Here is a 27,969-nt window from a genome sequence, read left to right on the forward strand (position 1 = left end):
TTTTTGTCCATATTAGGTATAAAATCCTTTCTAAAGGCACTGAGTGATTATATCAAGCATGTGGGATTTTGGTTAAAATCATTGTGTCAAATCTGCAGGAATGCCGAAGCCATGCCAGGAGCCTTGGACAGCTCCCAACCAAGAGCTGTCTCACTGAGTGCCAGTAAAAACATCACATTCCTGAGTCATCTATAAGACCAGAAACAATAACTGCTTAGCACTTACTCCAAGTTTCTCCTTTATGAAATATCATTGCTTTCAAATGCCTTAAAGGCTACATGTCTGTGGGAGCTGGGATTCTTCCCTCCCTGTTCTCACTGTGTAGGACATCCTTTTTTGTTATTTCAGAGACCTTTTCCTGAAAACAGCAAAGCCTCACAGATGCACACACATTAGCTGTAAGAGCAGAAAGCAATATCCTTGAGCAGAGCCATTCTGAGGGGCAGAACTTCTCAAATTTATAGCACTGGCAACCCTTCACATAACCTCCCCTCTCAGCCATCAGCTTACAACTCACTTTAGATTGATCTAAAACACCCACTGTGGCTTAGCTTGCTTTTTCCTGGGCAAGAACATCCTCTGGGACATGACACTCCTGCCTGGACTCCTCCCTTGTCACTAGGGGACACCCGGGTCTGCCCATCATGACCAGTGTAACCTCCTCTCCTCCCACAAGGGAGCTCTCCCAAGTTGCAGGCTGTTCCCTGCAAGGTAGCTACACAGTCTTGGAGTCATGTTGTCCATCCAAGACTCATTCCTGCAAACAAAGAATAAATCCAGATCAGGACAGCAAAATGCTAAAGTAGCCCAGCTGAGAGGCACCTGCATGACTCTGCCTTGGTGCACTGCACTGCTCCTGAAAGAAGAGAGACGCAGAGGATGATGTTTTGGGTTTGATTTGCTTTCAATTTGTTTTTGTGGAGCACTGGATATTTTCAGCCTTAGTCCAGAATCATGAAATGAAAATACTAATGAGTTAACAAGACAGTTTCCCAAGATGATGAACATAAACTGACAAGAACTTGGCTGAGATGAAGAAGTCAACCTCTGGGCTGGTCCACATGTGGCTCAGGAAAATCTTTTTTATAGTGAGTTTAATTTGAATATTACTGACTAAAGCCCAACATCTTTGGCAGGAGAAACAAGAGGCTTTTGCTCCAAAAACTACGCCTGCCATTTTTCTCTTTCAAATCTCACTCCCTGTTCATGTGCTCGGATACTATGGATCCTTCAGAGATCTCCTCCCAGTCTGCCATAGCACTGAGCTGTGTGAGGGAAGTGGCCTTTGCAAAGCACATGCACTAGCCAGCATACCCAGAAACAGAGATATTCCTTAATGGTGCCAGGAATCAGAACAATTCAAACACTTTTGGAGGCCAAAATCAGTTTCTATGGAGTCTCTTGATTCCTTGTTAGGGCCAATCCAAATTCTGACCATGAGAAAACTGTGGGTGTTTTAAATCCAAATGCACTTAAAGACTTCTTGTTCTGTAAAACGTGAACTTTGGGTGCCAGAGCACTCAGTGTACACAGGGTTGTCAAACTGCTTGGGCAAGAGCAGGATGGAAGGAAACAAGAAAAAAAAAAGGGTTTTCCAATGAGTTTTTTGCAGCTCCATAAACAGCTTGCATCCCACAAAAGTTGCTTTCACACTGTAATGAATGCCCTTCTCCTGCCCCCCAGCAAATGCAGGACGTCAGGTTAGTCCCACCTAATCACTGCTTTCCCTGTTCTCAGATACACACTTCATATTCAGGCATCTGCTCCTCCATAGACTCCAAGGGCTGGCTTGTCTTAGCCTAGAAAAGTGGTGGAGCATCAAATTTTATGTGAGAGGGAAGAGAAGTGTAGGATGAAACAGCCCAAACCATCTCTGCTGCTGAAATGTGCACTCACTAGAAAAGCTGTTGCAGAATTGCCTTGGAGGTATCAAGATGTAACTGGAAAATTTCATGCTATCTATGGAAATGCAGATTCTCTGCTGTGGGACAATAGGTTACATTCCATTCTAATCCTGTTCCAAAATGAAACAAAACAATATAAATACATTTAAAGGGGATACTGCACAGGATTTGTAGAACAAACAAAACATAATTGTCACTGTATCCCTTGAGGTAGTTTTGGCACATAGACCCCAGAAAAGGTCTGGAAGAATCTGAGATCTGAAGGCAAAAAAGTGGAACAGTTTGTTCATATCACAACACGCCAAAGGAGAGCAAGGCTGACAAAACAATTGTTTCCTAAACGCAGGAATCTGCACACCAGACCCTGCAGAAGAGCAGCCAGCCATCCTCACAGGATCAGGCTGCCTAGCCCAGCTTTTGCTTTTGCCAACCAGGCTGCCAAATGCACCAGAAGGTGTGAGACACCTCTTGCTGTGTATTACAAGAGGTAATCCCCCACCAGGACATCTGAGAAACATTTTCTAAGGGATTAGCCTCACAGCAGTTAGCTTGGCTTAAAGTGGAGCAGTTTGTAAGAATTTTAGGGGGGTTTCATGGCACACACTAGTGAAGCTGTCCCACCATGCACCAGCTTTTGCAGGGGACATGAAATTGTTACACTTCATGAGCACATCAAACCCTATGGAAAAGGCACTTCAGGTAACTACCTCATTTCTTCCAGCAGGACAGGAGGAGGTTGTAACACCCAAATAAAAGAAGATCTCTGCTACTTTTGCCTTTTCCACGGGTAGAGGAAATGCTGAGCTGTTTTCTCTGCAGCTTCCAAAATCCCCTCTCTTTCTAAGCCCCAGTTTTGCTCTCAGAAGAGCATGGCTGGATTTGCCTCACGGAGGGCACAGCTGGTGAAGTGCACTGGCATCAATCCTTCCTTTCCATGGCTGAGGAGGCTGCACCAGTAGGATGAGACATGTCAGCTTCTCTGTGCCAGGGTTTGGAGCACAGATCAAGCAACCTGAATTAAGTGATTACCCAAGGTGGCAGCAGCAGATCTGCTTTATAACTGGCTTTATAATTATTAGATAGATTTAGCAAAGCACTACTTTTTTTCCCTTTTTCTTTTTGCTATTTGATTGATTTTTGCCTTATCCAGTGGAGGACAAAAATCTCCAATGCTGTCTCAAAACACCATTATATAAAAGCATGCACAATTTATTTAATTCTGTTCCTGGTATTTCCTAATTTACTCAGCCATCTTTTGCACCAGCTGAAAGTCAGTGTTCTACTTTTATGTTGTCCTTAATGTAGAGTGAATTTCACTGAAGTTTAGATGAGTAAAAAAAGCCTATGTTAATGTTTCATTGAGAAATTGATTCAACATTCCCATGTATAAATCTCTTTTATTGTCACTGGTTATTTCTGTTCACTGTCACTGGTCTCAGCATGGTCCAGAATCAACCATTTGGTATTTCACAGAGGCAAGCTCTGTGCATGATTACAAATGTACTGACATTCTCAGAAAGATAAAAGTCTTAAACCACCTTTACCTGGAAGAGTAAAAACATTCCATAATTTTATTCTATCCAACATTTTCTGAGGTTTTGTTATTTTTTCCCCAAATAAGACTTTATAATCCTTTTAAATGACAACTCATTAAAAAAAAAAATGGATAAGTACTGCTGCCTCACATCTTGTTATGCTTATTTACAAGGATGAATTTTAAGTGCTTTCCTTGTTCATCCCTGAGTTACCCCCTCACCAGCCCTAGATTTACTGCAGCACAAGCCTTCAGTGACATTTCCTGCCCACACATCAACCTTGTTGTGGCCCCCTGTGACACTGTTTTATACAGAGTGAGTCCCTGTGATGCTACCTATGGCAAACACTGCCCCCAGAACTGATAAACAAGTTTTCTGTTATGTTAGCTTAATGAAACTTCTTACAAATAGAGGAACCACACACAGCAAAACCTCCCAGACAGAGCATCTGCTGTCTGCACACGAGGGGCAGGGTCAGGCACAAGCAGCAGTGCAGGACAGAGGGGGCTGTGCCAGTGACAGGGAGTTGCTCTGCTGGAAGCTATTGAAGGCAGGTGTTCCCTGCCTGAAAAGGTGGGAAATCAGAAGGGGAAGGGAGGGGAAAGTACCAGTGTGCCTTACTCTTTGAGAGGGGGACCTATTTACAAACTGCTGCAGACATTCATTTGGCACAGTCGGCCAAAGACTCCTGCAGCATCCAATATCCATATAAGCTCCCCAGCCCAGTGTGGGCAACAGCCATGAGAACATGACAGGAGCCAAGGCTCCCCACCCAGGCACTCACAAACAGCTCCAAACCTATCCAAGAGGTGCAAGGCAAGTGCAGAGACAACCAACTGCTTTCTGCTTTGGTGCCATCCTGTCAGGTGTGCAGGATGGACACCAGAATCCCTCTTTGCATTGTGCTCCACCTGCCTTAACAAACTCTGCAAGCCTCTGAGCAGATTCCTCCTCCTTGATACACACCCATCGCTGTGCTCTCAGTTTATCAAGTGTCCAGGGATTTTCCAGGTGATGAGACAACACTGGTTGTAGGCTCCCCACCTCACCTATTGACCACCCCTGGTCATGGGGACTGAAAATTGTGTGAGAAACCAGATTTCTCACTGCTGGCACCAGTCTGTTGCATGGCTCTGAGCTGCAGACTGATGACACAGCACTGGCAGAGTCATTTGAGATGTAAGCAGCTGTGTAAGAGATAAACACTACACACAAATGTTTAGAAATACCAGCTTTGCCTCTGTTTCCAATGTTGTAGTATTTCTGATTGTGCTTGAAAGTATGTAACATAAAGAATTTATGAAGTAAGTGCTCACACAAGAAACTTTCCACATTCTCAGAAACTTGCTACAAACCTTGGGATCTATCGGATTGAAACGGCCATTACAAATTCTTATCTTAACATGATCTCCTTACCTTTCCAAATTTCAGAGTGACAAACCCTGTTTCCTTTCAAACTCATGAGAGACACCTTCAGTTCAGACTGCAGTTTTGAGATCCTTTTCAAGAGAATTCTGCCCTTTGAAGTGAGGGTGATGTACTCACCAACAGCCTCCTGCAGTACCCGAAGCGGCGGCTCCCATCCTCCCCAGTCAGCATGAAAGAGAAGGTCTCACTAGGAGAAAGGGAATTGCCCATTGTAGAGATTATATCAGAACTACAGCATGGCTACAAGGTAGATCACTTAGCAAGGCACGCTCAGCAGGTGAGAGATGTTACCCACTGGAAGGTCTTAGGACATACCCTGTGGAAAAATTCTGTCAGCAGTATGGTTAAGGGACAGCCCAGCTGTCTTATCAGAGAAGATGGGTGCTGAGTGTCAGTGACTGTAGAAGAAATATGAGAATCAGATTTTGAGGGCAGTATTACAAATCTCCTTTACCTTTAGTTCAGTCCTGTCTTTGGACTGAGCTTTGTTCTTAAAGGAAGAATCTTAGGTATTCTCTGAGAGGAGAGAAATCATTTTCTAATGCAGAAACAACATAAATTTCCAAAATCCAACTCATTTTATGTCTCTGCCTAGGACAAATACCATTTGTGACATAGCAGTGAAACAACAGTTTTACAGTAAAACAACAGCACAGGTAAAGGGATGAGTCTGTGAATTTATGCCTGGGCTGTGAAACATTCCTGACTGCTTTGCAAGCTTTAAACAGCATTATATAAAACAATTCCTGGTGCTGAAATGCTAGGGTTTGTACAATTATAGATATCTCTGGGGAGATTTTAACACAGCCTTTCAACACATAAAAGGGGCTTCTAAGAAAAATGGGAATAGACTTTTCAATAGGGTCTGTAGCAATAGGACAAGGGGCAATAGTTTTAAACTAAAACTGGGTAGATTCGGACTAGATCAAAGGAAGAAATGTTTTACAGTGAAGGTGGTACAACACAGGGACAGGCTGTCCAGAGAGGTGGTGAATGCCCTGTCCCTGAAAGCATTCAAGGTCAAGCTCAACAGGACTCTGATCAAGTTGAAGATGTCCCTGTTCATGGTAGAAAGGTTGAACTGGATGACCTTTAAAGGTCCCTACCAACCCAAATCATTCCATAATTCCATCCCTTCTGCCTATCCTGTTACTCTACACCTTTGGATCAACCAGTTCTCACATGTCAGTACAGGGGAAAAAAAATTATACATTTTTTGAGGTCACTTAGAAGGAAAGAAAATGCAAGCCTGGCCCTCCCTTTCCTTGGCCTTCTCCTGCAGTCATTCATGTCCAGTGGAAGGAGGAGAGGGCTCCTCTGCTAGGACAGAGCACAGCTTCAAGAAAGTTCTCAGACAGCAACATTTTGAGCCAAATGAATGGGTATCCTGCAATGTTAGACAAGCACTCTGAGGTGAATGACTAGGGCAGGAGGTGGGCAGGGCCCCATCCTTTTTAAGGTTTCTTTAAAATACTTCCATTTATTCTTTTGAGTTTAGCACTCAGAGGAACCTTCAAGCCTCTTCCCCTCAGCCAAGGTCTGTGAGGCAGGCAGAATAGGGAAGAAAAAGAACACAGAACTTCAAAAGAAAGAAAAATTAAATACAGCTGCTTGATCACAAAGTGGCTAAGACTCAAACTGCTGCTTCCTTAATTGGGCATTGACGAGGCTGAGGCTGTTCCAGTGCACTCCAGCATCATTCCAGCACCACTCCATGGTGCAGAGGAGCTCTGGAGGACTCACCTGCTGTACTCAGAGACGGGGAGCCAGTCCTTGGCATCCGGGAAGCAGAACTGCGGGATAGCCTTGAGGCGCTCCTCCGCTTCCCGCATCTGCTTGGTTGGTCTCTCCAGCTGCGGGAGAACAGCGAGGTTCAGTCAGCCCCTGGTGTCCCTTCCCACCCCTGCTCAGGGCCAGGGTCTCTGAGCAGCTCTGAGAGCCAGGGCCCATCACATTGTCCTGTAGTTGTGCTTGGCAGAGTGAGGCACGACTCCAGGACAGGCTTATAGGTGCTTGTACAAGAGAAATAATCACTGCTGGGGTTTTACTTTTTTTTAATTGTCTGAAACTCCCTTGTTGTATGATGGCCACTTAAAACACAGCCCTAACTCAAATACCTTCCTGCTGCAAGAGTGCAAGAAAAATGCCAGAGATCAGCAAAAGTCTTTCCATTGACTTCAGTGAGTTTTGGAACAAATCCTAATATAGCCAAAATGAGTTAAAAGTGAAATATTTAGAAACTGGATTTAAACACAGTCTTTAAAGCATCCACCATCAGGCCAAATTCTCCAGCTCTGGAAAAGATATATTTGAAAACAGGGACAGCTTTCAGTTACCTTCTCTATGCCCTTTGCTTTGTAACAGATTGTTTTGGAACAATTCTGAAAGCTCAGTTTAAGAACTGGATTTCTATTCACTTTTCCATTTATTCACCTTACTGATCTTAGAATAAGCTGTAATAGGAATTTTTTCTTTTACCTTGGGAAACTGGTATGTCACTTCTGGGAGGTAAGTGTTTTTAGAGGGCTTCTTTTTCAGGGACACTACCACAAAATACTCAAATAACTCCCGCTCCTGCCACTCAATCAGCTCCAGTTCCAGGGTTCGATAGCTTGGAGCCCTCTTCAGCATTGACTGGATGTGTACAAGGCGCTGGGTATGAGCTGGCATTTAGAAAGAAAAGGGAATAAAAAAAGAGACAGACCATTACCTGAGACTGTAATGTATTTGTGTAAGCCACAGCCATTCATAAACCACTTTCAATTTGCTAGAGTATTATTCCAAGCATGTTCTCCTTTCAAAAGCAAACCTTCTAGTTAGCAAACCTGTAGTATCTCTCACTAATTGCACCCATAAATCAAAACTCTCTCCAAGTACTGAAGTTATGCAGCACTCAGTCATTGAAATAATTTGCAGTTCATAACTGCTACCCTGGCAAAGGTCTGGCTTTTCTTCACACATAAGACTGGATTATAAACCCTTATGTGGTTGTGCAAATGCACTAGGGCCTGCAGGGTGACATATCTGAGGCCTGGCTTAACCCGGTGAAAAACAGTTCTGTGCCCTGTCCCTGCACAGCACAGCTTTCTGCTACACACCACATAAGGCAAGCCATGGAATAAACTCCAGGGAAGGGGGACAGGGAGGAAAGGAAAGATGTGCCAATTGCCTCCTGTGGGTTGCTATGTTAGGGCTAATTCAGTTGGGGGATGATCTTAGATTCATGGTCATTCATGAAGGCAAAGATCCAGTGACTTGTTGCTTGACACCTATGGAAGACTAGTCATTAACATCACTACCAGTTCTGGTACACCAAAAAAACCCCAAAACTAGCCCAGTAAAAGCAGCTCCCTGCATGCTCTTCCCCAGCTCTTCACACAAGTTTCTCTGGGCAATGGCAAAGCAATTAGCAGCACACCTCAAACCCTTCAGGCTCTTCTCACTGCCACTGCCCACAGCTTCCAAAGGCTGATTGGCCCTCGTGACAGGGAAATAAGGGATCATAAGCACTAAGGGAAAGCCCTTGATGGCCAGCCCTCATACATCTGGTTCAACAGAAAAATTATAAATTATTTTGATAAAGCACTTGGGTCTCAATGTGACTGCACAGGTGAGGAAGTTAATCCCCAGAACAACCTGCCTGCCCTGCCTAGAGGCAGCCCCGCACTGCAGGGCACTGCTTCACGTTTGCTAGGGGGAAACCAAAGAGCCCACCCCACCAGAGGGGCACCCAGTGAGTCCTGTCATGCTACACATGACAGGGGGTCTTCAGCTGATGATGCCCTGAGAGCATCAGTGTAAACACAAAGTCACTCAGGAGCAGTTGGTTAGAGACACATCAGAATGAAGATTCTCTGTTCCACAGCAATGGGGGAAAAGCCTCCCAGTTTCAGGGAGATCAGAATACCCTCCCAGTAACAAGAAGGGGCCAGGCTCTGTGTACCTTCTTTCATGGCCTATGAGAACAAGCAACCTCTCTATTTTCTGGCACAAAGGGAAACAGAACTGCAAGTGCTTTTGGGTTGGTACAGGTAGACAAAGGAGCAAGGAGCCATTTTCCACACATCACTCTACAATACTGCACACAGCCTGTTTTGGATGGTCTTATCACCACCTACCTGGCACAAATCTGTTTCCCTAAGACAACATTTTCCAGAAAGTGCTGCTGCATGTACAGCAAGCAGGTGTCATCTGCAGTAGGTAGACATGGATGATTGCCCCATATCTTATAACAGCTCCACACCCTTGTCTTTATTACCCCTCACCTACTAACAACATGATGGATTTTTAGTAATGAAATCTGTTGCTGCTGTCTTCAACTTTTTTATAGGCCTATTTCTGTACCAGGACTTAGGAAAAGGAGAGACTAATTTAATGGCCTGGCTCAGGCAGAGTTTGTGCAGGTGCTGATAAAGGAATTTCTACAATTTGGAGACTGCAGACTTATAAAAGAGTCTAAGAACCACAATGCTGGATCAGACCCAGATCCTTGCCTCCAACAGCAGCGAGCAGTAAACACTGAAAGCAGCATATGAATAAGCAAGGAGCATCTTTATCCAATCCCATCCCTCTAAGCCTGCACCCAGAAGTCAGTCTGGAACAGATCAGCATCTCTGAAGTGGCTGACAAAGCCAATCTATCAAAGGTCCTGTTCTTCATTAAATGACACAGTTGCCAAATCCTTGTTAGATCTTCACAGCCTATTTTGTCCTTGCTTTCCACGTTCATGCTCCTGTGTTGGAGCTTTGGGAGCTCTGCAGTAACAGAGCTGGGAAACTATAGAGAATAGAGGCCATGGACAGGAATGTGCAGCAGCAGGAGAACGTACACAGATAGGGTCTGGGACAGGGTCTAACTAGAAGTCACTGAAGGCTGATCCCTTACCTTTAAACCTCTCATCTGAGTCACTCTCACTCTCGCTGTTCTCATCTGTAGAGGACACAGAGGCATCAGTTAATGCAAAACCAGAGCAAATAAACTCAGTTCACTGAGCTGCAACTGGGAAAAATCCTATCTCACATCTCTGAGCCTTGTGATACACACATGCAATTCTTCTCAATCTTAAAATATCTTGAAATAAACAGTTTGAATGACTCCTTAGATTGTGTTTTCCATGGATTTACTTTCAATATTGCTTGAGTGTAAGAACTTCATTTTGATGAAAGGGCAAAATTCATTCTCCATTACAGCAACTGTTTGCACTGAATCCCCATCTATGCTGACCTGCAAAAGTGACATTTGGAAAATAGGTCTTAACCCTTTCACTTCTTGTTTTTAGGTTTTTGTGGGTTTTTTTTGTTTGTTTTTGTTTTTGTTTTTTGGGTTTTTTTGGGTTTGTTTTGTTTTGTTTTGTTTTAAGTCATGCAACACTTGAGAAGTTAAAGTAAGCTTTATGAGCTTTGTCTACCCAGGCAACATTCCCAATCACCAGAACTCACCAAACTGAGTTACAGTTAACAGGCAAAAGTAACCTTATGACATGATGTGTTACTGAGGGCTTCTTGATTGAAGCCCTATTGCATTCTTACTATGAACAGGGTTTGAATTTAATTTTTGGCCCCTGTGTTTCCAGAAACAGTCTGAAGCACAGGGTGAGTTACACACTGTGAGTGCCAGGAAAAAGCATGCAAGAACTCCAGGGTCAAAACTGTGAGTTTTGGTCAAAACTTACAGTAAATGTGGACTAAAGAAGAAGCTGGGTAAGTTAAGATGACCATGGAATTTACAGGATACACAATACTGAAATCTCATTTATTTTTATCTCATCCCCATCTTCTCCTCTTGCAGAGAGAAAATTATCATTGTTCGTAGAAAAATGTTCTAAACTAAGTGAAGTCCAGGGTAGATGTGGAGGAAAGAAGGAAATTGATTAATCCTGTAGCATCCAAATGGATTCACTGAACCCTGACACTTGCACCATACCTCGTAGGGATGCTGTCTCAATATTGGACATAGAAAGTTTTTTCAGTCGCTTTTTCCCTCTTTTTGCACTGTAAATGGAATTGATTCTTTGGACAAGCTGCAAAATAAGAAAATGAGAAATCAGAAAGACTAAACATTTTTCTTCCACGAGACTTATAATTAATGCATCCAAACAAAACATGGATGGTAGACCAGCTAATGCAGATAATAACTGACCCAAAAATATCTGAGATTATGGGAAATATTAATGAGATGACTTGTGTTTATTGCCTTCAGCAAGAGGCTGGGATTACTAAGAATTCAACATTAAACAGAATATTATAACTTCAGGAGAGCCTCAAATATGTAGCAATTAATCTTCATGATGTTTTATAGGTCAGGAATAGTATATTTCATTCCACAGCAGATTTCTTCATAGAACTGTAATACAGTTTGTAAAAGCTGTTTCACCTTCCAGAGAGAAATAAACTGAGTAAAAGGATGCAATTTACTATAGACACAGCAGAAGGGCAGTAACAGAGCACAGACTGAAACAAAATCCTCTTAGGTTTTCCCTCCAATAACTAACACTATCTAAATTTTAAAAATTCTATTCTCCAGGAATACGTGATCCTCAAAAGTAAAGTAGTAAGAAAATAGAAATTATCACAAGATTTGCAATAAAATTGTGAACATTCATATGCTGAAATCAGAATTTCACATTAGGAGAATATCTGTCTCTTCAATTTAAAAAAAAATGGTTCAAAATTAACAGCCAAACTTTCCAAGTTTTACTCACAATCAGGTAGTAAGTTACTCTGTAATTAATCCTATTATTTCCTCCAGAGAAGTGTGCCCATTGGTGAAGTATAACAATATATTCCAAGAAAGTAAAAATACAATAAATATTAAGGATGTAGGATTAATTTCCTCCTTAAACAGAATATCCAACAAATTCACAGAAACATAAAAATCTCCCTCTACTCACAGTATTTATAGCCATGCACTTTAAAAGATGCTCTCTAATAAGAACAGGAAAGAGTTGAATACACAGTAAAAATCAACTTTGTTCACAAGCCAAAATGAAGCATATTGGCAGTTCTCCCCCTCTCTGCTTCTATTGTATTGTTGGTTTTTTGGTTGTTGTCTTGTGGCTTGGGGTTTTTTCACATTCCATTTTGAATTGGAAAAACTCCTTAAAAATGAAAAATTTTGTTTTACTTCATCAAGACAGCATGGTTATCAGGATGGGGTCAGTTATGAGTAAATGAAGGGAAGCCTATTAGGCCAATTAGTTATTTTCCTGGAAACAAACGATGGGGAAATAAACCACTTCAGATGTTGCTGCACGTTATAAATAATAATTGCTTGGCCATCACCCATTCCAAATCTTAAAGTTATATACACAGCAATGCTATGGTCCACAGAGTTTAAAGAAGAGTGTGGAAAATAGAACTGCCTTAAAATCAGTTCTGAAGATGGCCTTTAGATGATTGCTCCTCTTGAAGAACTTGGAAGTTATCACTTCCAGGGAAGGGATTTTGATCTAAATGTTCCTTTAGGGTACAAAAAGAACTTTCAGTGATGGCTAAAGGCTGGCTATTGGAACCCTGATTACTGAGAATTTTAGACTTTCTGTGCTGACAGGCACTGACCCCCAAGAGAGCACTGCATTTGACCTGAGGCTATGGAGAAGGCTTCTGAAATTGAATGAGAGAATGGGATTATGGGTGTGGCGTTTGAATAGAAGTGTGTAACATCACATGGTGGAAAACTCAGAGTTTAAGGTTTTAGTATACAGTTAAATATAAAGCAAGATGGAGGTTTTAGGGCAGAGGCCAGTCCTTCTTCTTTACCTTCTACTTCATGGGTTTGGGTGGTTTTGTGTAATTGGATAAAAAAGCCTACATTGCAGGCCACAGGTGGTTTGCTGTTGGGTTAAAAGTAAAAATAATTTCGGTGTCATTTCTTAATTGGACTTTTATACTTAAAAGGCCGTGCAGAGAGAGATACAGGCCCATTTTTTAGTTTGTTAGAGTGAAGTGGTGTATTACTCGCAGTTTGTGAAAGTGTGATATAGATAAGAACTAATAAACATCCAAGTCTGAACAAGAAACACACATTTAATCCCGACCCTGGCACAAAGAAGGTAAGACTCGAGAGGTGCCTAGCAATTCCCAGCCAGGTGGCCTCTCCTCAGCACGAGGAGGCTGGCGGCACGCGGGTACCTTGGGGATCCTCCTGGCGCGCCGCGTGGACAGCAGCTCGCTGGCAGTGCTCAGGCTGTCCTCGCTGAGGCCGGAGGGGGACGAGGCGATGCCCAGCTGAGCCAGCAGCAGCATGTCATCGTGGCTGTGCCGCTTGGGCAGCCGCGGCAGGCGGTGGCTCTTCCTCTCCGACCAGTTCCCCACGCGCAGGGAGTGGCTGCTGGCCTTCGAGGGCAGCTGCGGGGACAAGGACAGCGTGAGCCCTTCTCTTGGCAGCACCTGGGGCACCCGGTGTCACACTCTGCCAGCTGTGACAGAGCGGTGGCTGCACGGGGACACCGCACCAGGGGAACCGCCACTCTGCAGGATGTGTGTCAAGGTCACAGTGAAGGGACAGGGGTCAACCTCCAGGACTTGAAAGGTCAAAGAAAATAAACAACACCATTTCTGACCTGCTACATTTCCATTACATCCTGCCAGTTCTGTGAGCCCTAAAATCTAACTTGAAGGCTTGACTGACAGCAGTGCACTGACCCAACAGGCCTGGTCCATTCCTCTGACTTGCAGGAGTAAATATAATGAGTAATTACGCAATTTATTGTAATATTAATTCAGTGCAGAAGTAATAACTAAAATAGCAAATTCATGCTGTTTTATTCAAGAAAAATAAAGTAGGAAAATCAAGCTTGTTCTATTTTCATGGTGTTAAAAAGTTTTAAGACCTGACAATGAGCAGAGGTGCAATTACAACTCTCCCTACATTCCCAAAAAACTCCCTTTAAAACATGAAACTGTTATCACTACAGGGCAAAGGGAAAATCTCACTGAAGGATTAAGCACCAGGTAACATCTGTCTATAAAAAGCTGGGGGTCTTTTAGAGCAGTCCTAGGAGCAGCTCTGCCCAGCCCCAGGTCTCTGCCTTCTCCTCCCAAACACTGTAAAGAAGCTACCCCAGCATGTCCAGGAAAAAGTACTATTGTGTCAAGCATCTGTCATTTAGCATTTACTAACATTCTATCAGCTCTGTTACAAGCCATAAACCTGCAGCAATAAATGTCCCATTTATTGGCTGACTGATTGCAGTAACATCCTACCTGGGATTAAGCACAGGTGTTTCTGTGGGGAGGGGTTGCATCACAAGTACAATGTCATCATAAAACATTCCTTTCATACCTAATGGCTTCAAAAACTGAAAACAATCAGTGGGAAAAGAAAAGACACAGGGATTCAAAATGACCACAACATCAATGTTTCTGAGGTCTCTGCATGCCACAGGTTAGCATGCCAGGAAAACTGGTGGCAGTCTATACTTTATTGAAAGGAATTCTTTTTGGAGATGATTGTTGGAAAGCTTGCTGACCTTCTGATCTCTTCCATCTTGTTTATCAGCATCCATGACTGAAAAGTCATGTTGCTAACCCAGCTTTGTTGCTATGATGGAAAAATTGGGATGATAAACCATTGCCAAAGCTACAATTCTTCAGGAAATACAGACTTTTCTATTTCTGGTCATTGGACAATTACCCAGGCCCAAAGCTGACCCACTCTTAGTGTCTCTTCATTTTAAATATCAGCACAATGACAGTGTAGTTATGACAGGACTGACTCCTGTCAGGGCACTCCCAGCAGCATTTCAAAAACAAGCTACCAGAACAAATCCAGCCCTGTTGCAAAGGGTACCAGACAGTTCTTCTTTGCTGAACAACTTTACAGAAGGCACCTAAATCTGTAAATTCTTTGGTAAGAATTAAAGAGAACACTGGCCGGTACCTTCCTATGGCTCTGTATGGTTCCCAGCCTATTGGCACTCCCTAAGGGATCCTCTGGATGCTACACAACTTCTGTAAACACACACGCAGCCAGAAATAGTTGTTATGCACCACGTCCCTGTATGAGGGACATTTCCCTATTATCTTCATGACTGCAGTGCCTGCTTCTCCTTTCTCTGCCTGATTACTACTTTCCACTTGTTCCTTTTCCAGCAGCTTTGCTGAAGTCACTCCTAGTTTACAGGTGATGTGCTAGGAGCACACTAAGAATCCTGGTGATGCTCCTTTTGGATTGTGATGTTTGCATGCAGACAAAGCAAGTGAAAGGAAATGCGTTCAGTTTTCTTTCCGGGTCTCTTTACAGGACAAAAATGTAAATTGTTGTGACTTTTTGTTCAACAGCGAATTTCTGCTAATTCAGTGCACAGTGAAGTTCCTTTAAAAGGTGTTTTGAATCTCAAAATTAAGTATGCGTTGAGATTTCAATTTTTCCTTATGAATATATTGATCCCATAAACAACAAAGCAACCTGGTATTTCATGATGTTCACAAAATAACAGGCTAACTTTGTTAAATTCACCACAAAAGGGAAAGTCTGCCGAGTTTCTCATGCTATAAATACAGTTAATACACACTTGTTAAGTGCAGACACTCAGGTTTTTCTGACTATTTGATTCTGCATGGATTTAGTCAGGGCTTTTACCTGGCATTCTTACAATAAACATGCCACACTACGAACTCCCCACGAGCAGAGCAACAACACAGCGGCAAAACCAGCAGCTGACTTCTCCCCCCTGTCCCTGCCCGACAGCAGAGGCGATTCCCTACGAGGTGCGCGGCCGCCGGGGCGCTGCGTTTACCTGCGGAGCTGCCGGGTATTTCCTGCTCTGCGGCGTCCACATCCTGTGCAGCGAGTCCAGGGAGTTCTCCGACAGCTGATGGGATTTTCGCCCCCCGTGACGGCCTTTCAGCTCCACATCCTCGTACGGGTTTTCCTTGGGTGACTCGCCTGCACGTTTGGTTTTTTTTTTTTTTTTGTGTTGTTGTTTTTTTGTTTTTTTTTTTTTTTTTTGTGGTTGTTTTTTGGGTTTTTTTTTAAGGAAAGAAAAACAGACAGGAATGTAAAATTAGAAAAAAAATAAAAAAAATCATGTGAACCAAGTGAAAGGCTTTTAGAAAAGCTCCTCAGCTTTCAGCATGACTCATCCCTCTAGCTGCAGCTGGAAGTATTTGGAGAAGAACTTGGCTATGAGGGCGACAAGTTTCTTTGGAGTTTTTTACTGTACCCATTCCCCCCCCCCCCCCTTTTTTTTTTTTTTAACTAAGATGTGAAGATTTCACAAGATGTGCTTCTGAGCATCCGCAGCTGTGGAAAATTTATTGATATATAAAAGCTAAGGCACTTAACTTCTTGAGAGTGTATCAGTAGATTTTGTAAATCTGTAACAGCCACTCACAGGGTGAAATGAAGACCAATAAGTAACTGTGCTCAACACACCACCCTTACACGCAGTAAGACAATTCTTATTTGATGCAACCTTAATTTTTCTCTTCTCCTGAGAGGTGGAAATAGAGAATAGACACTCCAGCTCAGCCGTTCCAAGAAACAAGATTGAAAAGGCAAAAGGAGAAGAATTTCTGTCCCAATCATCCTGCATCCTCAAAGTGTTCTTTAAAATATATCCTGCCTTCAAATTAGGCAGCTATTCATTTCAACTTATGTCCAATTCCTGTCTCCCAGAAGGAAACTCATCCTGCTAGTAATATATAGAGGCTTAACCAATTAAATGCTAAATATTACTTAAATGAAAAATACATTAAAAAGCAGACCCCATTCTTTAGAATTTTTACCATTTGAAAACCAGAATCAAAATTTATAGTCCATATTTGACTGAGATCCAATACCCACCATCTTCTCAAAAGTCCTGAACTTAGCAGACCTCTGACTAAACAAAGTAGCATGAAGATTAATGAGTGTCATCAATAAAACTGACATTTTGTATGCATTTTTTCAGACAGTTGATAAGCAGCAACTGATTTAGAGCTTCAGGTTTATCAAACACAGTCATTCCAGTTTTCCAACCATCTTGAACAGAAAATCATCTCAAAAAAATATTGATCTACTCAAATTCAAGACTTGATTTACAGAAACAAGCAGGAAGTTAAAAGCTTTCAAACCAACTTGTTTTTGGCTTTATACCTAAAGGTGACTTTAAAACCCATGGGTTTAGTACAATATATGTATTGCGATACAAGCTACTTAGTATAAGAAATTCAGTTGAGGACTGAGAACAGAAAGCTGCAGCATGGTTCATTATTCCCAGTGTTGCAGAAAATAGTCACAGTGTTGAAGGAGATGACAGCTGGAGCATAGGTGTTTTCAGTGAGAGCAAGGCCTGGGTTAACACAGTCTGTGTGACTACCAGCTATGTTGTTCTAGGCAGATTAAATTTCCTTATTGTACAAAAGAAAACAAAAGCAGTTTGTACTTTCTACTTGATTGTTGAACCTGGAAGCGTGAGGCTGCTTGGTTCATCAATTACAGCCACAAGAACTTTTGCTGAGCAAGTTCACATATTCACAATACAAATAAAAATACAGTTTTGCTTCAGTAGTGCATCATAGTAAGATTTCTAGTCAAACATAAGCACAAGAGTGAATGCTTTAGCTTCGTTCTAATTAGAAGCTTGAATCACTGCTGCTCTTGAAGAATGTTTGACTTGGCAATCACAGCTTATTATTTCATCCAGAGGGAATCTGATTCTAGAGGCTGCACTATTGTTTTGGCCCAATGCTCATGCCAGTATGGAAAGAACACCCTCAGGTGTGTGAGGTACATGAAAAAAAGCCCTTTTAATTAGTGCAATGAACAGGATAAATCTTAAGCAAAGATTCCTAGAGAAATGTAATGCTATGGAGGACTATAGAAGTGGTTGATTTTTCCTATGGGAAGGAAATATAGATATCACACCCTGATTCTTTTACTTTAGACTCTACAGCTCTAGAAATTACAATCATAGCAATGAAAAAGAGTAAAATTTCCAAAATGCTGTTACTTACAGCTGATTGGGCTCTAGTAGTGTCATAAAATTTCTTGTAAGTCCAAGTCAAGTATAGGTCAAGCAAGCATTTTAGAATGGATTAATAGATTTCAAAATACCCAGCTACATGAGACATGGCTCAAACATGCACTTCCTTGTGAAAACAAATGTTACTGTATTGATCTACAGAGTATCCAAACTCCCAGGAAGAAACAAGCCAATCCGCAAAAAAAACCCTTTTTACAATATAAAGCATTTATAAATGTTAAGGGGAGTCTCTTTCCAAAACAGAATGTAAAACAGAATTGCTTTAACCAGTCAAACTCAACATAAATAATATTGACCTGACATATTAAGTATAGAAGTGGGCCCAGAGAAGTCTTGGATGAGAGAAGAGGGAGGAGCAAGGAACCATGAGGAGAGGCTTTTTTTTTCCCCGAGTCAGAGTCTCTACCAAAAGAGAGCTTGGGCCAAATTCCTCTTCAGTGTAATGTGAAGGTCAGAGGAGACACCACAGGGATGTTAACCCTTTCCCATAGAGCTGTGAGAGCTTCTGCAGATGACTGCTTTCCTGTTCAAGAACTCTTGTGTCTATTCTTTCTCTCATTTGCTTTAAAAAAAAAAAAAAAAAAATTCAGGGTTTGTTTTTTTTTCTACTTTGAATTAATGCCTTAAGATCAAATACACTTCGCCACTTTTTTTTTTTTTTTTTTAACTTTTTTTTTTTAAGAACCTCCCTCTACACCAAATCTCTGATAATGAAATAGTCTGATCCATCAGAAACCACCCGGCTTTGCTGACATAAGTTTTGAATTAAGTATTTGGTTCAAGTTGTGAACTAGAAGAGACAGACAAACTATCTCCTCAGCAATTTTCAACCGCCTTTTCTTAGTATCTGCTGTCCCTGGGAGACACAAAAAACACCAGATATGCAAAAAGAGGTAGGTCAGACTGGTTTCTGTACAAGTGACAAAGAATCAAAGGTGTCAAGTAAACAAAAAGTACTGAAAAATACCCTGAACTGCCTTAAAGCAGCATTTAACTGCATCTGACTGCACAGTGACTCCCTTCCACAGGAGAAACATCTGGGAAGTGGTGGTCACCAGCAGGTGCACATCCCACGTGGGAGTGAGATCTTGGGGAGACCTGTGGTGGTGGCTGCTGCTGCTGTAGCACAAAAAGGAGAAAAGTTTCCATATCACTGGCTGGCTCAGAGGTTTACAGCTTTCTCCTCAGCAGCACCACTTCTCCAGTCCCAAGTCTCAGGCAAGGAATGTTTGCAAGCTGCAGTACTTGGATTTGCTGCAAAAGGAAAACATATTTACAATGAAAGAGCAAGGAAACGTCCTTGTTCCTTCCATATGGATGTCTCTATTGAAAGCCAAAAGGAGAAACATTATGCAGTACAGAGGCCAGGCTTGTCTTAATGAGGCTGATCCAACAGCCACACAAGAAAACAGCAGATTATCACTGACTTCAAAGGAAGCTGAATCATACCCCAGAATGCAAATTATCACAAAGAGTAAGTCTTTACAAGTACTGTCTCTAATCACCATCCCTACTCCCAGATCAGTTCCCTCCATCAGCATTTTTTTCCAAGTTTCCCATTTTCTTAAATTCTACGTACCAAAGTGCTGAGTTAACACAGAGCATTTATCTACACAAAATTTATCTTCAGAAGATATCACAGAAAATGTAATGAATGGTGCCTCAGGGAAAGAAAAGACAAACAACAACAACAACAAAAAAAGATGAAATAACCATAAATATTTAGAAAAGTCCAGAGGAATGCAGTGCCTTGAGCTTAAGCATGGATGAGTTTCCTCCAGGGGCTGCAGTTCCTCACTCCGTGATGCAGTTCAAGTCAGCCCCAGTGAGTCCTGGAGGCAGCACACAGTGTTCCTCTGCTCAGCCTCTCACACGTGGCAAATGGGAAGCAGAGGCAGACTCAGCAAGCCTGTCTCATGCTGAGAAAGGAGTGAAAAGTAAGGCTCAGGGGGAAAAAAATGAAGCAGGCAGACGCTTCTCTATAAATGGCAGAAAGCAGGGAAATGCGTAATTTCTTTTTAGATGGGAGAAGCAATTATCAGAGGAATTAAGTGATTCACAGAGTGCTGGTTATAACTCCAGCCTTTTGCACTGCCAGGAAGAGAGAAGAATGGAACAGCAGATATAGAGTAAAGGAAAGGACTCCTAAATTTATGTGAAGCTGGGTGCCTAAATTGGGAAGCAACACTCACAGAGGAGATGCTGAATCCACAGGGTGATGCCCAAGCTAAGAGCCTGCTGCCTTTCCTCTTGGCTGCTTTGAAAGCCCAGGGGCCTGAGCTGTATGGCCGGGACAGTTATCACCTCACAAATGAGGTGCACATGCACTGCTCATTCATTTCAGTCATAAAATTACACCAGCACAAATCCATGCCACCAGTTCTGGAGAAAAACTGGGCCATTGGGATGGTTATGAGCACGTTCATATAAAATGGATGAAAACCAGTAAATCTCCACACTCCCATAAAGTATCCAAACTTAGCTCTTTGGTACATAGATGAGTTTTCAATGTCAGAGATGCTGCAACTGTGCGCCTCAGTTGGGGAATTTACCCCAGGAATCTGCAAAAAGAGGAACTATTTCAATCTCAAGTTACAGCTAGCACACATTTACAGCTGCTTTGAAAAGCTATTGCTGAGCAGCACAAAGTTACAGACCATTACTTGCTTATAGTCCTGTCACTCAGTATATCGCTCAGTATCACGAGCTCAGAAAAGCAGTAGAGCATCTACAACAAGCAGAGTGGCAAGTCCAAAATGCAATCAGCCTTTTGAGCCCTGTCCATGGAGTTTGTAGGCAGCAACCTGTGCTTTCTGAACTCCTCCAGCCCTTGCAATAAGCAGAAGAAACACTGCAGATGCTTCCAGCTCCCTGCTATCTCTGCAGGGACTGCTGAGAGTGCAATCATAATGAAGCACAAGGGAAGAGAATTAGCATGGCTGATAAATGAGGCAGAAATGTCACCCTCAGAAATCACCTGTTTACAGCACAGTCCAAAATCATGTGCATGAAAATGTCTGATAAGCATCTGTTAGCACAGTGCAGCAGCAGCTTGCTTAAACTGCCTGTACTTCAGAGGTGTCACCCTGCTGCCTTCAACAGAGTCTCTGAATTTAAGAGAGGATCTGGGGGGAGAAATTTCATGGTCTTTTTTTCTGTCTTACTAACATGCAGAATTGACTGGGAAGCCAGGCAGTAAAGCTGACAGAGACTGTCAGAAGAAGCTGTAGTGGATGGTACAGTGATGAGACAGACGCCACAGAGAAAAACTGAGATCTAAATAGGGCACGAGATGATTATTAAAAATAACTGAAATCCACGTATCCAAATGTAACAACAATGCAGCAGGCTGACTGTCAACAGGATCAGCTGAAGTATTTGGCCTTTCTTTGACAGGCCCATATGAACATTGTTTGATTTAATGTGCTCTGGCTGCCATTACCCTACAGCGTCTATTATTAAACTTGACACTATTACACTTTCCAAAATCTCACATTCTCTTTAGGTTGTCACAGGCAGAACTGTGGGTGCAGAATAAGACAGGAATATATTATTCGGTGATCACTGCCTGTACCATCATTTTGCATCAATTCTAGTTCCAGAGACCTGCTGGTGTGTGACTGAAAACCCAAAATGTCTTCAGAGAAGCAGCTAGCACAGCACTGCTGGCAGAGTTGGAATCTCTCCAAGTTTGCTTAAGCTTCACAGCAGCCCAGAAATTCCAGATTCTCCCTGATTTGTCATGGGATGATATTATGACAGACTAAAATATGTTACAAAAGCATGACAGGCAATAATGTGGTGTGTGAGGATGGGATTTTACTCGAAAGATCAGCTTGCTCTCTTTCTAACCTTTTCCCACATTTACTGGAAGAACTTTCCAAATGTTCTAATTTGAAAGCAATGTCAAGCTGGAACATTTTCCAGCTTGACCTCAGTCATAGTTGCTGCAGCTCTGATCACACGCAGCGAATGGTTCAGTAGAACAGCTAAATCATCCCATTTTGTTACATGATATGCACTGTGTCAAATTTACACAAGAAATCAAACCAACTGATTGGTTTAGGAGAGATCAGTTGCCTTACCAGCAGGGATAAAGGGAGTGACTTGTCCTGTTTTAATGCAGAGGTAAACAAGAAGCTGATTATCCCAAACTGAAGCAATATTATCTCAAACTGACAGAGAAAAAGAGCCAAGCAATTGTGTATGACTCCACTGTTTCACTTAGCAGTCACCTTTGGTGTCAGCTGTAACAAGATTCAATTATATTATATGCCCTTACAGGAAACAGTGATTAAGTTGTCTTCTTAAGGTGCAAAAAATATCTGTCAAAAGAAAAGTCCAGCTACTGAAAGGGCTTAAAATCTTCTAAACATGACACTGAACAGGCCCAGAGAGCAGAAGGGCACATAAGAAACCCTCCCCAAGAGGGCCAGCTGCCCCTGGGACAGTGAATTGCAGGACACTCCCAATGGGAACCCACCAGCAAGATCCCATTTAGAAATTCATCCTGCTTTAGAGATTCCATTGCAATGTTTTTGAGGCATTGCCTTACTGTCTAGACTGCTTCAGCTCCAGCTGCCAAAGCAGACATGGAGTCATGCAATGTTCAGTTAAACATTCTCAGTACAAGAGGCAACACACAGAGCCTAGTTGAGCAATGGGTTTCCTGCACATCTGCAATGTCCTCTCAGAGGAAATCTCCACCTGTTCTGCTGTGTACAGCACTCTGGGGAGTTACAGGGTAAGAAGCCTTGTCCTGTCAGAGGTCTCTTCTGCTACTTTTAATTTCTAAACACAGTGTTACTCCTTTCACCTAGTTTTACTAGATTTTCTCAATTCAAACTTAATACTATGCCCTTGACCTTCACTTTATTTATTCAACTTTTTTTAATGATGATAACAAGCGCTTGGTCCTACAGGTCAACAATGCTTCAGAGACACAAGACCTTAAATAAAAGTATTCCAACATCTCAGCTGCACTTAGGGGAGCAGACTGGAAAACGAACCGTATGGTCCATATGACAGGAAATACTGTTGTGCACAAACACAGCAGGAGCAACAACCTCAGCCATCTCTTAATGCTATGATAGTTTTGTGAATTCACACAAAGCCAAGCGTGGTTTCCCCAACCGGATTCAGAAAGCCACATCAATTTTGGTCTGATTAAAGGCTCATTCAAAACCACAAGAAGCAAAACAATGTTAAGTTTACTATGACTGCCACATTTCTGGAAGTGCTAGTACAGAAGATGAATGAAGTCCACATGGGTCCTTGCACATGGGACACAGCTCTGATTTATATTAGGAATGTGCACCCCTTTATACAATAGCTGCTTGATTGATGCAGAATGGATCATTATGTCCCAATCCAATACCCGTCCTGAGCTTACCATGCAAGTATTTCATCTATACAGAAATAATATAAAATTTAACAAAGTGTCTGGTTCATTATGCTACTGGTTTTCAAAGCACAATCCTTTTCAATGTCAATATACCTTGAAACCTACTATTTTTTTTTAGAAAGCCAGCTCTCAAGATAAACTACACACAGCAGTTCATTGCTACCCTGCTCATTAAAGAAGTGCAAAGGCACCAGGAGGAAGACAAAGCTTTAGTGTGCATATGCCCCACAAGAAGAGGCCATGTGGGGCATGACTCAAGAAAAAAAAAAAACAAAAAAACAATTACTCCAGACCTAGCACTTGCATGCTAAGAAGCTGTTTAGCCTGGGAAAGGCTGGGGGTTAACCCAGCTGCTGTCTGCCACTGCCCCGGTAGGCAAATGGAAAAGGCAGCACCAGGCACTTCCTGGAGGTGAAAGGATGAAGGACAACAGTCACAAATAGCAAAAAGGAGAATTCAGACTGGATGGAAAGAAAAATTTGTTCACTGTGTCATCAAGAAAACATTCTTCACAATGGGGGCTAAGCAATGGAGAAGGCTACACAGGGCGGCAGGGAAGCCATCCTTCCATGGTGTTTTCAAAACTCAACCAGATGAAGCCCTAAGAAACCTCATCTCAAGTTGAAATAAACCCTGCTTTGAGCAGAGGCTGAACCAGCTGACTCCACAGTCCCTTCCAACCCAATTTTTTAATGTTTCTTTCTCACACTTACACTGCTTAGAGCATTGCTCAAGATTCATAGCTTTCTTTTCTTGTATTTTAACACTTCCTTACATTACAAATATTAATTCTAAGGGATGGGGGGACATGATATAAATGTAATTAAGTTTATTACTACAACAACAATGTTTAACTGCCTACAAGTTTTAGGAGACAAGGAGATTCAATAAGGTACAGTAAAAAAAGACCCACCAGCACCTCTAAGGGAACTGTTTGCAAAGAAAACTCAAAGCACAGTGACAGAGCCCTTTATAGCTTTGAAGCAGATGTAGATCTATAAAATAAACTCACTCTTGCAGACACCTGGTTTGCATGAGCACAAAAGTGCTACTTGGAGACTGGGGTCTAGCACCACTGGTATAAATTATGCAGATGTGATACACAAAGCTACGATAGTTTCTTTAAAGCTGGAGATCAAACCACTTTGGCTTGTCTTTAATCATGCCTGACAGTTTATAAGAATTATACTGATTTGGTATTCCCCCCGCACTGCTGTATTGAATGAAGTGCTTGGAAAGAGGTTGTTAAAAAGCAGTACAAAATAATGAAGTCCTGTGTTTGTCCACAGATCTGAAATTTTGCATTCTCTTCCCACTGCTCTGCCAAAATGCCCAAATTATAGACTTGAAGGAGCTGGTTTATAGTACCCATGGGTTGGAAAAACCCATTATGATTTTGTTTTACTGAAGCCAAGATTTATTCTCATTTGAAGAAAGCTTCTTACCAGTCCTGCACATTTTATTTTGATATTTAACAAACTAGTCAAGGAAAAGAATCATTACCACCTAAAATCTTGTACCACATTAACAAGTCCTGAGCAAAGATGAGCACTGTAACTAACACACAATACATTTTCAAGTGTGAATAGGGTGGTCTGTCATAGAAAGACATGATGATCATGTAAGGATGCTCTACACAGAAAAAGCCTTTTCAATATCTATAAAGTTTTCATTTTAACTAACAGACAACATTGACAGGAGCTGAAAGCTTCTGTTCCAAAAGCATTTTTTTAATGGCATAGAGGAAGTAAATGGAAAGAGTAAATTCCTATTTTCACTGAGGCTGACAAGCCAGAGACAGAATTTGGGTCTGCCAAAGAGTCTCAGGCTCCAATTTGTGGCCACTGTTCTTTGCTATATCAACTGATAGGACCAAGAATCGTTTTGTTCTGTTGTCTTTGTTTCCCTCTAAAACATTTGTAAGCACTATTAGAGTGCCTTTTTACCAAACTAGACAGGCCCAGCTTGTCAGTGTCTCTTCAGAGGATGTGTGCTCTGGAGTCCCAGACTGTCTTGGTAGCCCTCCAGCTTTCATTATGTAAAGATTCATTGTCCAAAGTAAAATGAAGTCCCCTTTGTATCTGTTGTAATAATATAACACTGAAAGAGTTAAAAACAATGCAGAGATTCATCACTTGTGTGGAAAATCTATGCTCTGAAAGGCTGCCCAATTTTCAGTAATTATAACAACTATTTTTAGATGTTAAAAGAATGTATGCATAGGCCATACATTTCCTTCTAAGACCAAAAGAAACATGTTTTTCTTATGAAGCTTAATGAAAACAGTGTTTTTTGTTGTGCATTCCTGATGGTGTATAGCTAAAGGAAATTAATTCCTCTTTAACCAGGAACTGGGACTTGGAGGAAACCAGGAACAGTGCTACAAATAACTGCTTTGGGGCAGTCCACACTGGAGTCCTGAAAAGCTCAGCTGATCACACAAGGCCTCTGAGGTTAATCTTGCTGTTGGATAGTTCTGTAAACACTGTCTCAAGTCTGTTCTTTACATTTTTACACCACTCAAGGCTTCAAGCCAAGGCCTCGATAAAAAGAATGATTTGGTTCTTGAAAAGCATTGGCAAAAAGCTGACCAAACAGTCTGTTTTCAATACTACCCAGTGAAGTCTGAAAGAATCAAGACTTCCTGCATGCAGCCTGAGATCTACATTTGCACTGAAGGATCAAACCCATTTAGCCTCCATTTAATCTCTCTCTACTGACAGCACTGAACGTTCCTGCACAGGGCATGTGTTCAGCAATACTGTGGCCTGCCCACAGGCACTAGACATCCTGCTGTGAGCCCATGTTCTGCAGCAGCTTCTTACCTACAATGTCTTCGTAGGCATTTTCTTCTAAAGTGCTCTTGGATCCAAATTTATGCTGGCTCTCAGTTCCATTTTCAGTCGGGGAGGGAGGGTACAGGGATTGCAGGCTTGAGGCATCTTCAAACTCAAAGGATTTTCTAAAGTTTAAAACAGTAATAATTAGTAACAAGAATGCAAATTTATTCAAACATTTAGATTAGTGTTTGCATGTTAAGAAATATATATTAATTGAACCATTATTTAAAAAAAAACTCACCTCATGCTTTAAGGACTAGCTTTTAGCAGACACTAAGTCCTATGCTCACAGCAGTCTCTAGCAGAGCCACTATGACAATTTTAAGGAGTTGGAAGGATTGTTATCCTCATTATGCAGACAGGAAGAAAATACATTCTATTTTTCCAATTTTACAGAATAAGTTAGCAGCACAGTCCTTAGATTAGAAATTACTTTGCTCTTTCCAGAGGCCCCAGAAGCATGTGGCACTCTGTCCTCAAGAAAGGCACAGTCTCTGAGAAGCATTCCTGCTCTGGTTGCTCTGGGAGATGTAGCCCTTGACAGCACTCACATGTGGATAAGTCCTGTACAGAGCTCAGTGCCCAAATGCCAAAGGGAGACCCATGTGCCAGTCACCCATATCCCTTGCATGCCCCATGCCAAGCACTGGCAGCAAAGGAGAGAGCATTGAGGAAATTGGTGCTCTCTGGAGTGCATGAGCAGCTTGGGCTGGTGGCTCAGGGGCTGAAGGTTTGGCCTTTCTGGCAGGAAGGTGAGGACCAGCTGGGTCAGATGAACCCACACAATTTGATTCCCACCCAGACTGATTCACCATCTCCTACCCACACCTGCCCCAGTGCTGCTGAGCAGTTCTAGAGAGTTCTTGGGCTTTTCCCCCAAGTTCTTCCCACTCTCCAGCTCACCCAGGCCTTGTTCTCTGGGGCAGTAACTACACTGAAGGTGGGAGGCCCATGATTTGCAGTGGCAGCAGTACAGGGGCTGGCATTCATTGGATCGATTTACTGCTGAGGATGAAATGGCGAGAAAAACAGGCTCAGGTCAGAGCATAAATAATCCCGTGGTGCTGCAAGGCTTGTGTGGACTGTGCTGGTGCCCATACTCCACTCACTGAGCCCCAGCCTAGATTAACATTAAACCATCCTGCCATCAACCCCCCCTTGTCTTTCTTCTTCCCAGCTGGAGTGCAGCATATGTTACATCATGTTTGTGTGGCAGTGACAGTCTCATGAGACACTTTGTCCTGTGAATTGGCTCAAGCATCCCAACAGGTAACACAGTGATATGGCACAGAACACTGCATTTGAGAAAAAGATTTGCTGTTTGTCTGCTGGAGCAGGCTTAGGGCTGGCATCAGGCTTCAGAGCCTCTTCTCTCTCCTTTCCCTAATCTTCAGAATATCCAGATCCAAGTTATTCACATCAGGATTGTGGCAGAAACAATCTGCGTGTCAGATCCAGACACCTGCTCCTCCACAGCCACTCAATACAAAGGATGCTGACACACTGAAGGCCCAGCTGTACATGAAATGAGACTTTCAAAAGTAGTTAAATACCCAGCTCCTATAGATTTCAAGGCACCACTATGATGTGGTGACACTGTAGGATGACAGGAATGGCTTTGTGGACCAACACTCAGCTGTGGTACATGTGTCCCAAGTCTATCTGGTGACACTCCTCTGCTGCACTGTGTGTGTGCCAGAGGATTTCCAGCTGTGGGGGAACACCCAGCTCACACCACTCTGAAATGTTAAAGCTGTCTTGGCACCAGGTTCTCCAGATCCAGCCTGGCTTTCTGCTAGCAGGCAAACATGAAAGACTTCCTCCCTATTACTAGAGTGTTGAATTAGCCACCAAAAATAAAATCAGTCCTTTCAACCAAAGTATTGGGAAA

The 27,969-nt window shown here is 42.3% G+C and overlaps 1 protein-coding gene across 1 annotated transcript in view; it reads right to left on the minus strand.

Moving 5' to 3' along the window:
* Positions 1 to 27,969, minus strand: part of DENND2B (DENN domain containing 2B) — a 149,426-nt gene that overhangs the window by 27,699 nt on the left and 93,758 nt on the right. The window contains exons 5-12 of the mRNA XM_077784286.1: positions 26,064 to 26,200; positions 15,606 to 15,754; positions 12,997 to 13,212; positions 10,790 to 10,886; positions 9,752 to 9,796; positions 7,346 to 7,530; positions 6,611 to 6,720; positions 4,985 to 5,054 (exon numbers count right to left, since the gene is read on the minus strand). Of these exons, the coding sequence (XP_077640412.1) occupies positions 4,985 to 5,054; positions 6,611 to 6,720; positions 7,346 to 7,530; positions 9,752 to 9,796; positions 10,790 to 10,886; positions 12,997 to 13,212; positions 15,606 to 15,754; positions 26,064 to 26,200 (1,009 nt within the window). The remainder of the gene's footprint in view (positions 1 to 4,984; positions 5,055 to 6,610; positions 6,721 to 7,345; positions 7,531 to 9,751; positions 9,797 to 10,789; positions 10,887 to 12,996; positions 13,213 to 15,605; positions 15,755 to 26,063; positions 26,201 to 27,969) is intronic.

Source organism: Lonchura striata, chromosome 6, assembly GCF_046129695.1.
Source record: "Lonchura striata isolate bLonStr1 chromosome 6, bLonStr1.mat, whole genome shotgun sequence".
NCBI lineage: Eukaryota > Metazoa > Chordata > Aves > Passeriformes > Estrildidae > Lonchura > Lonchura striata.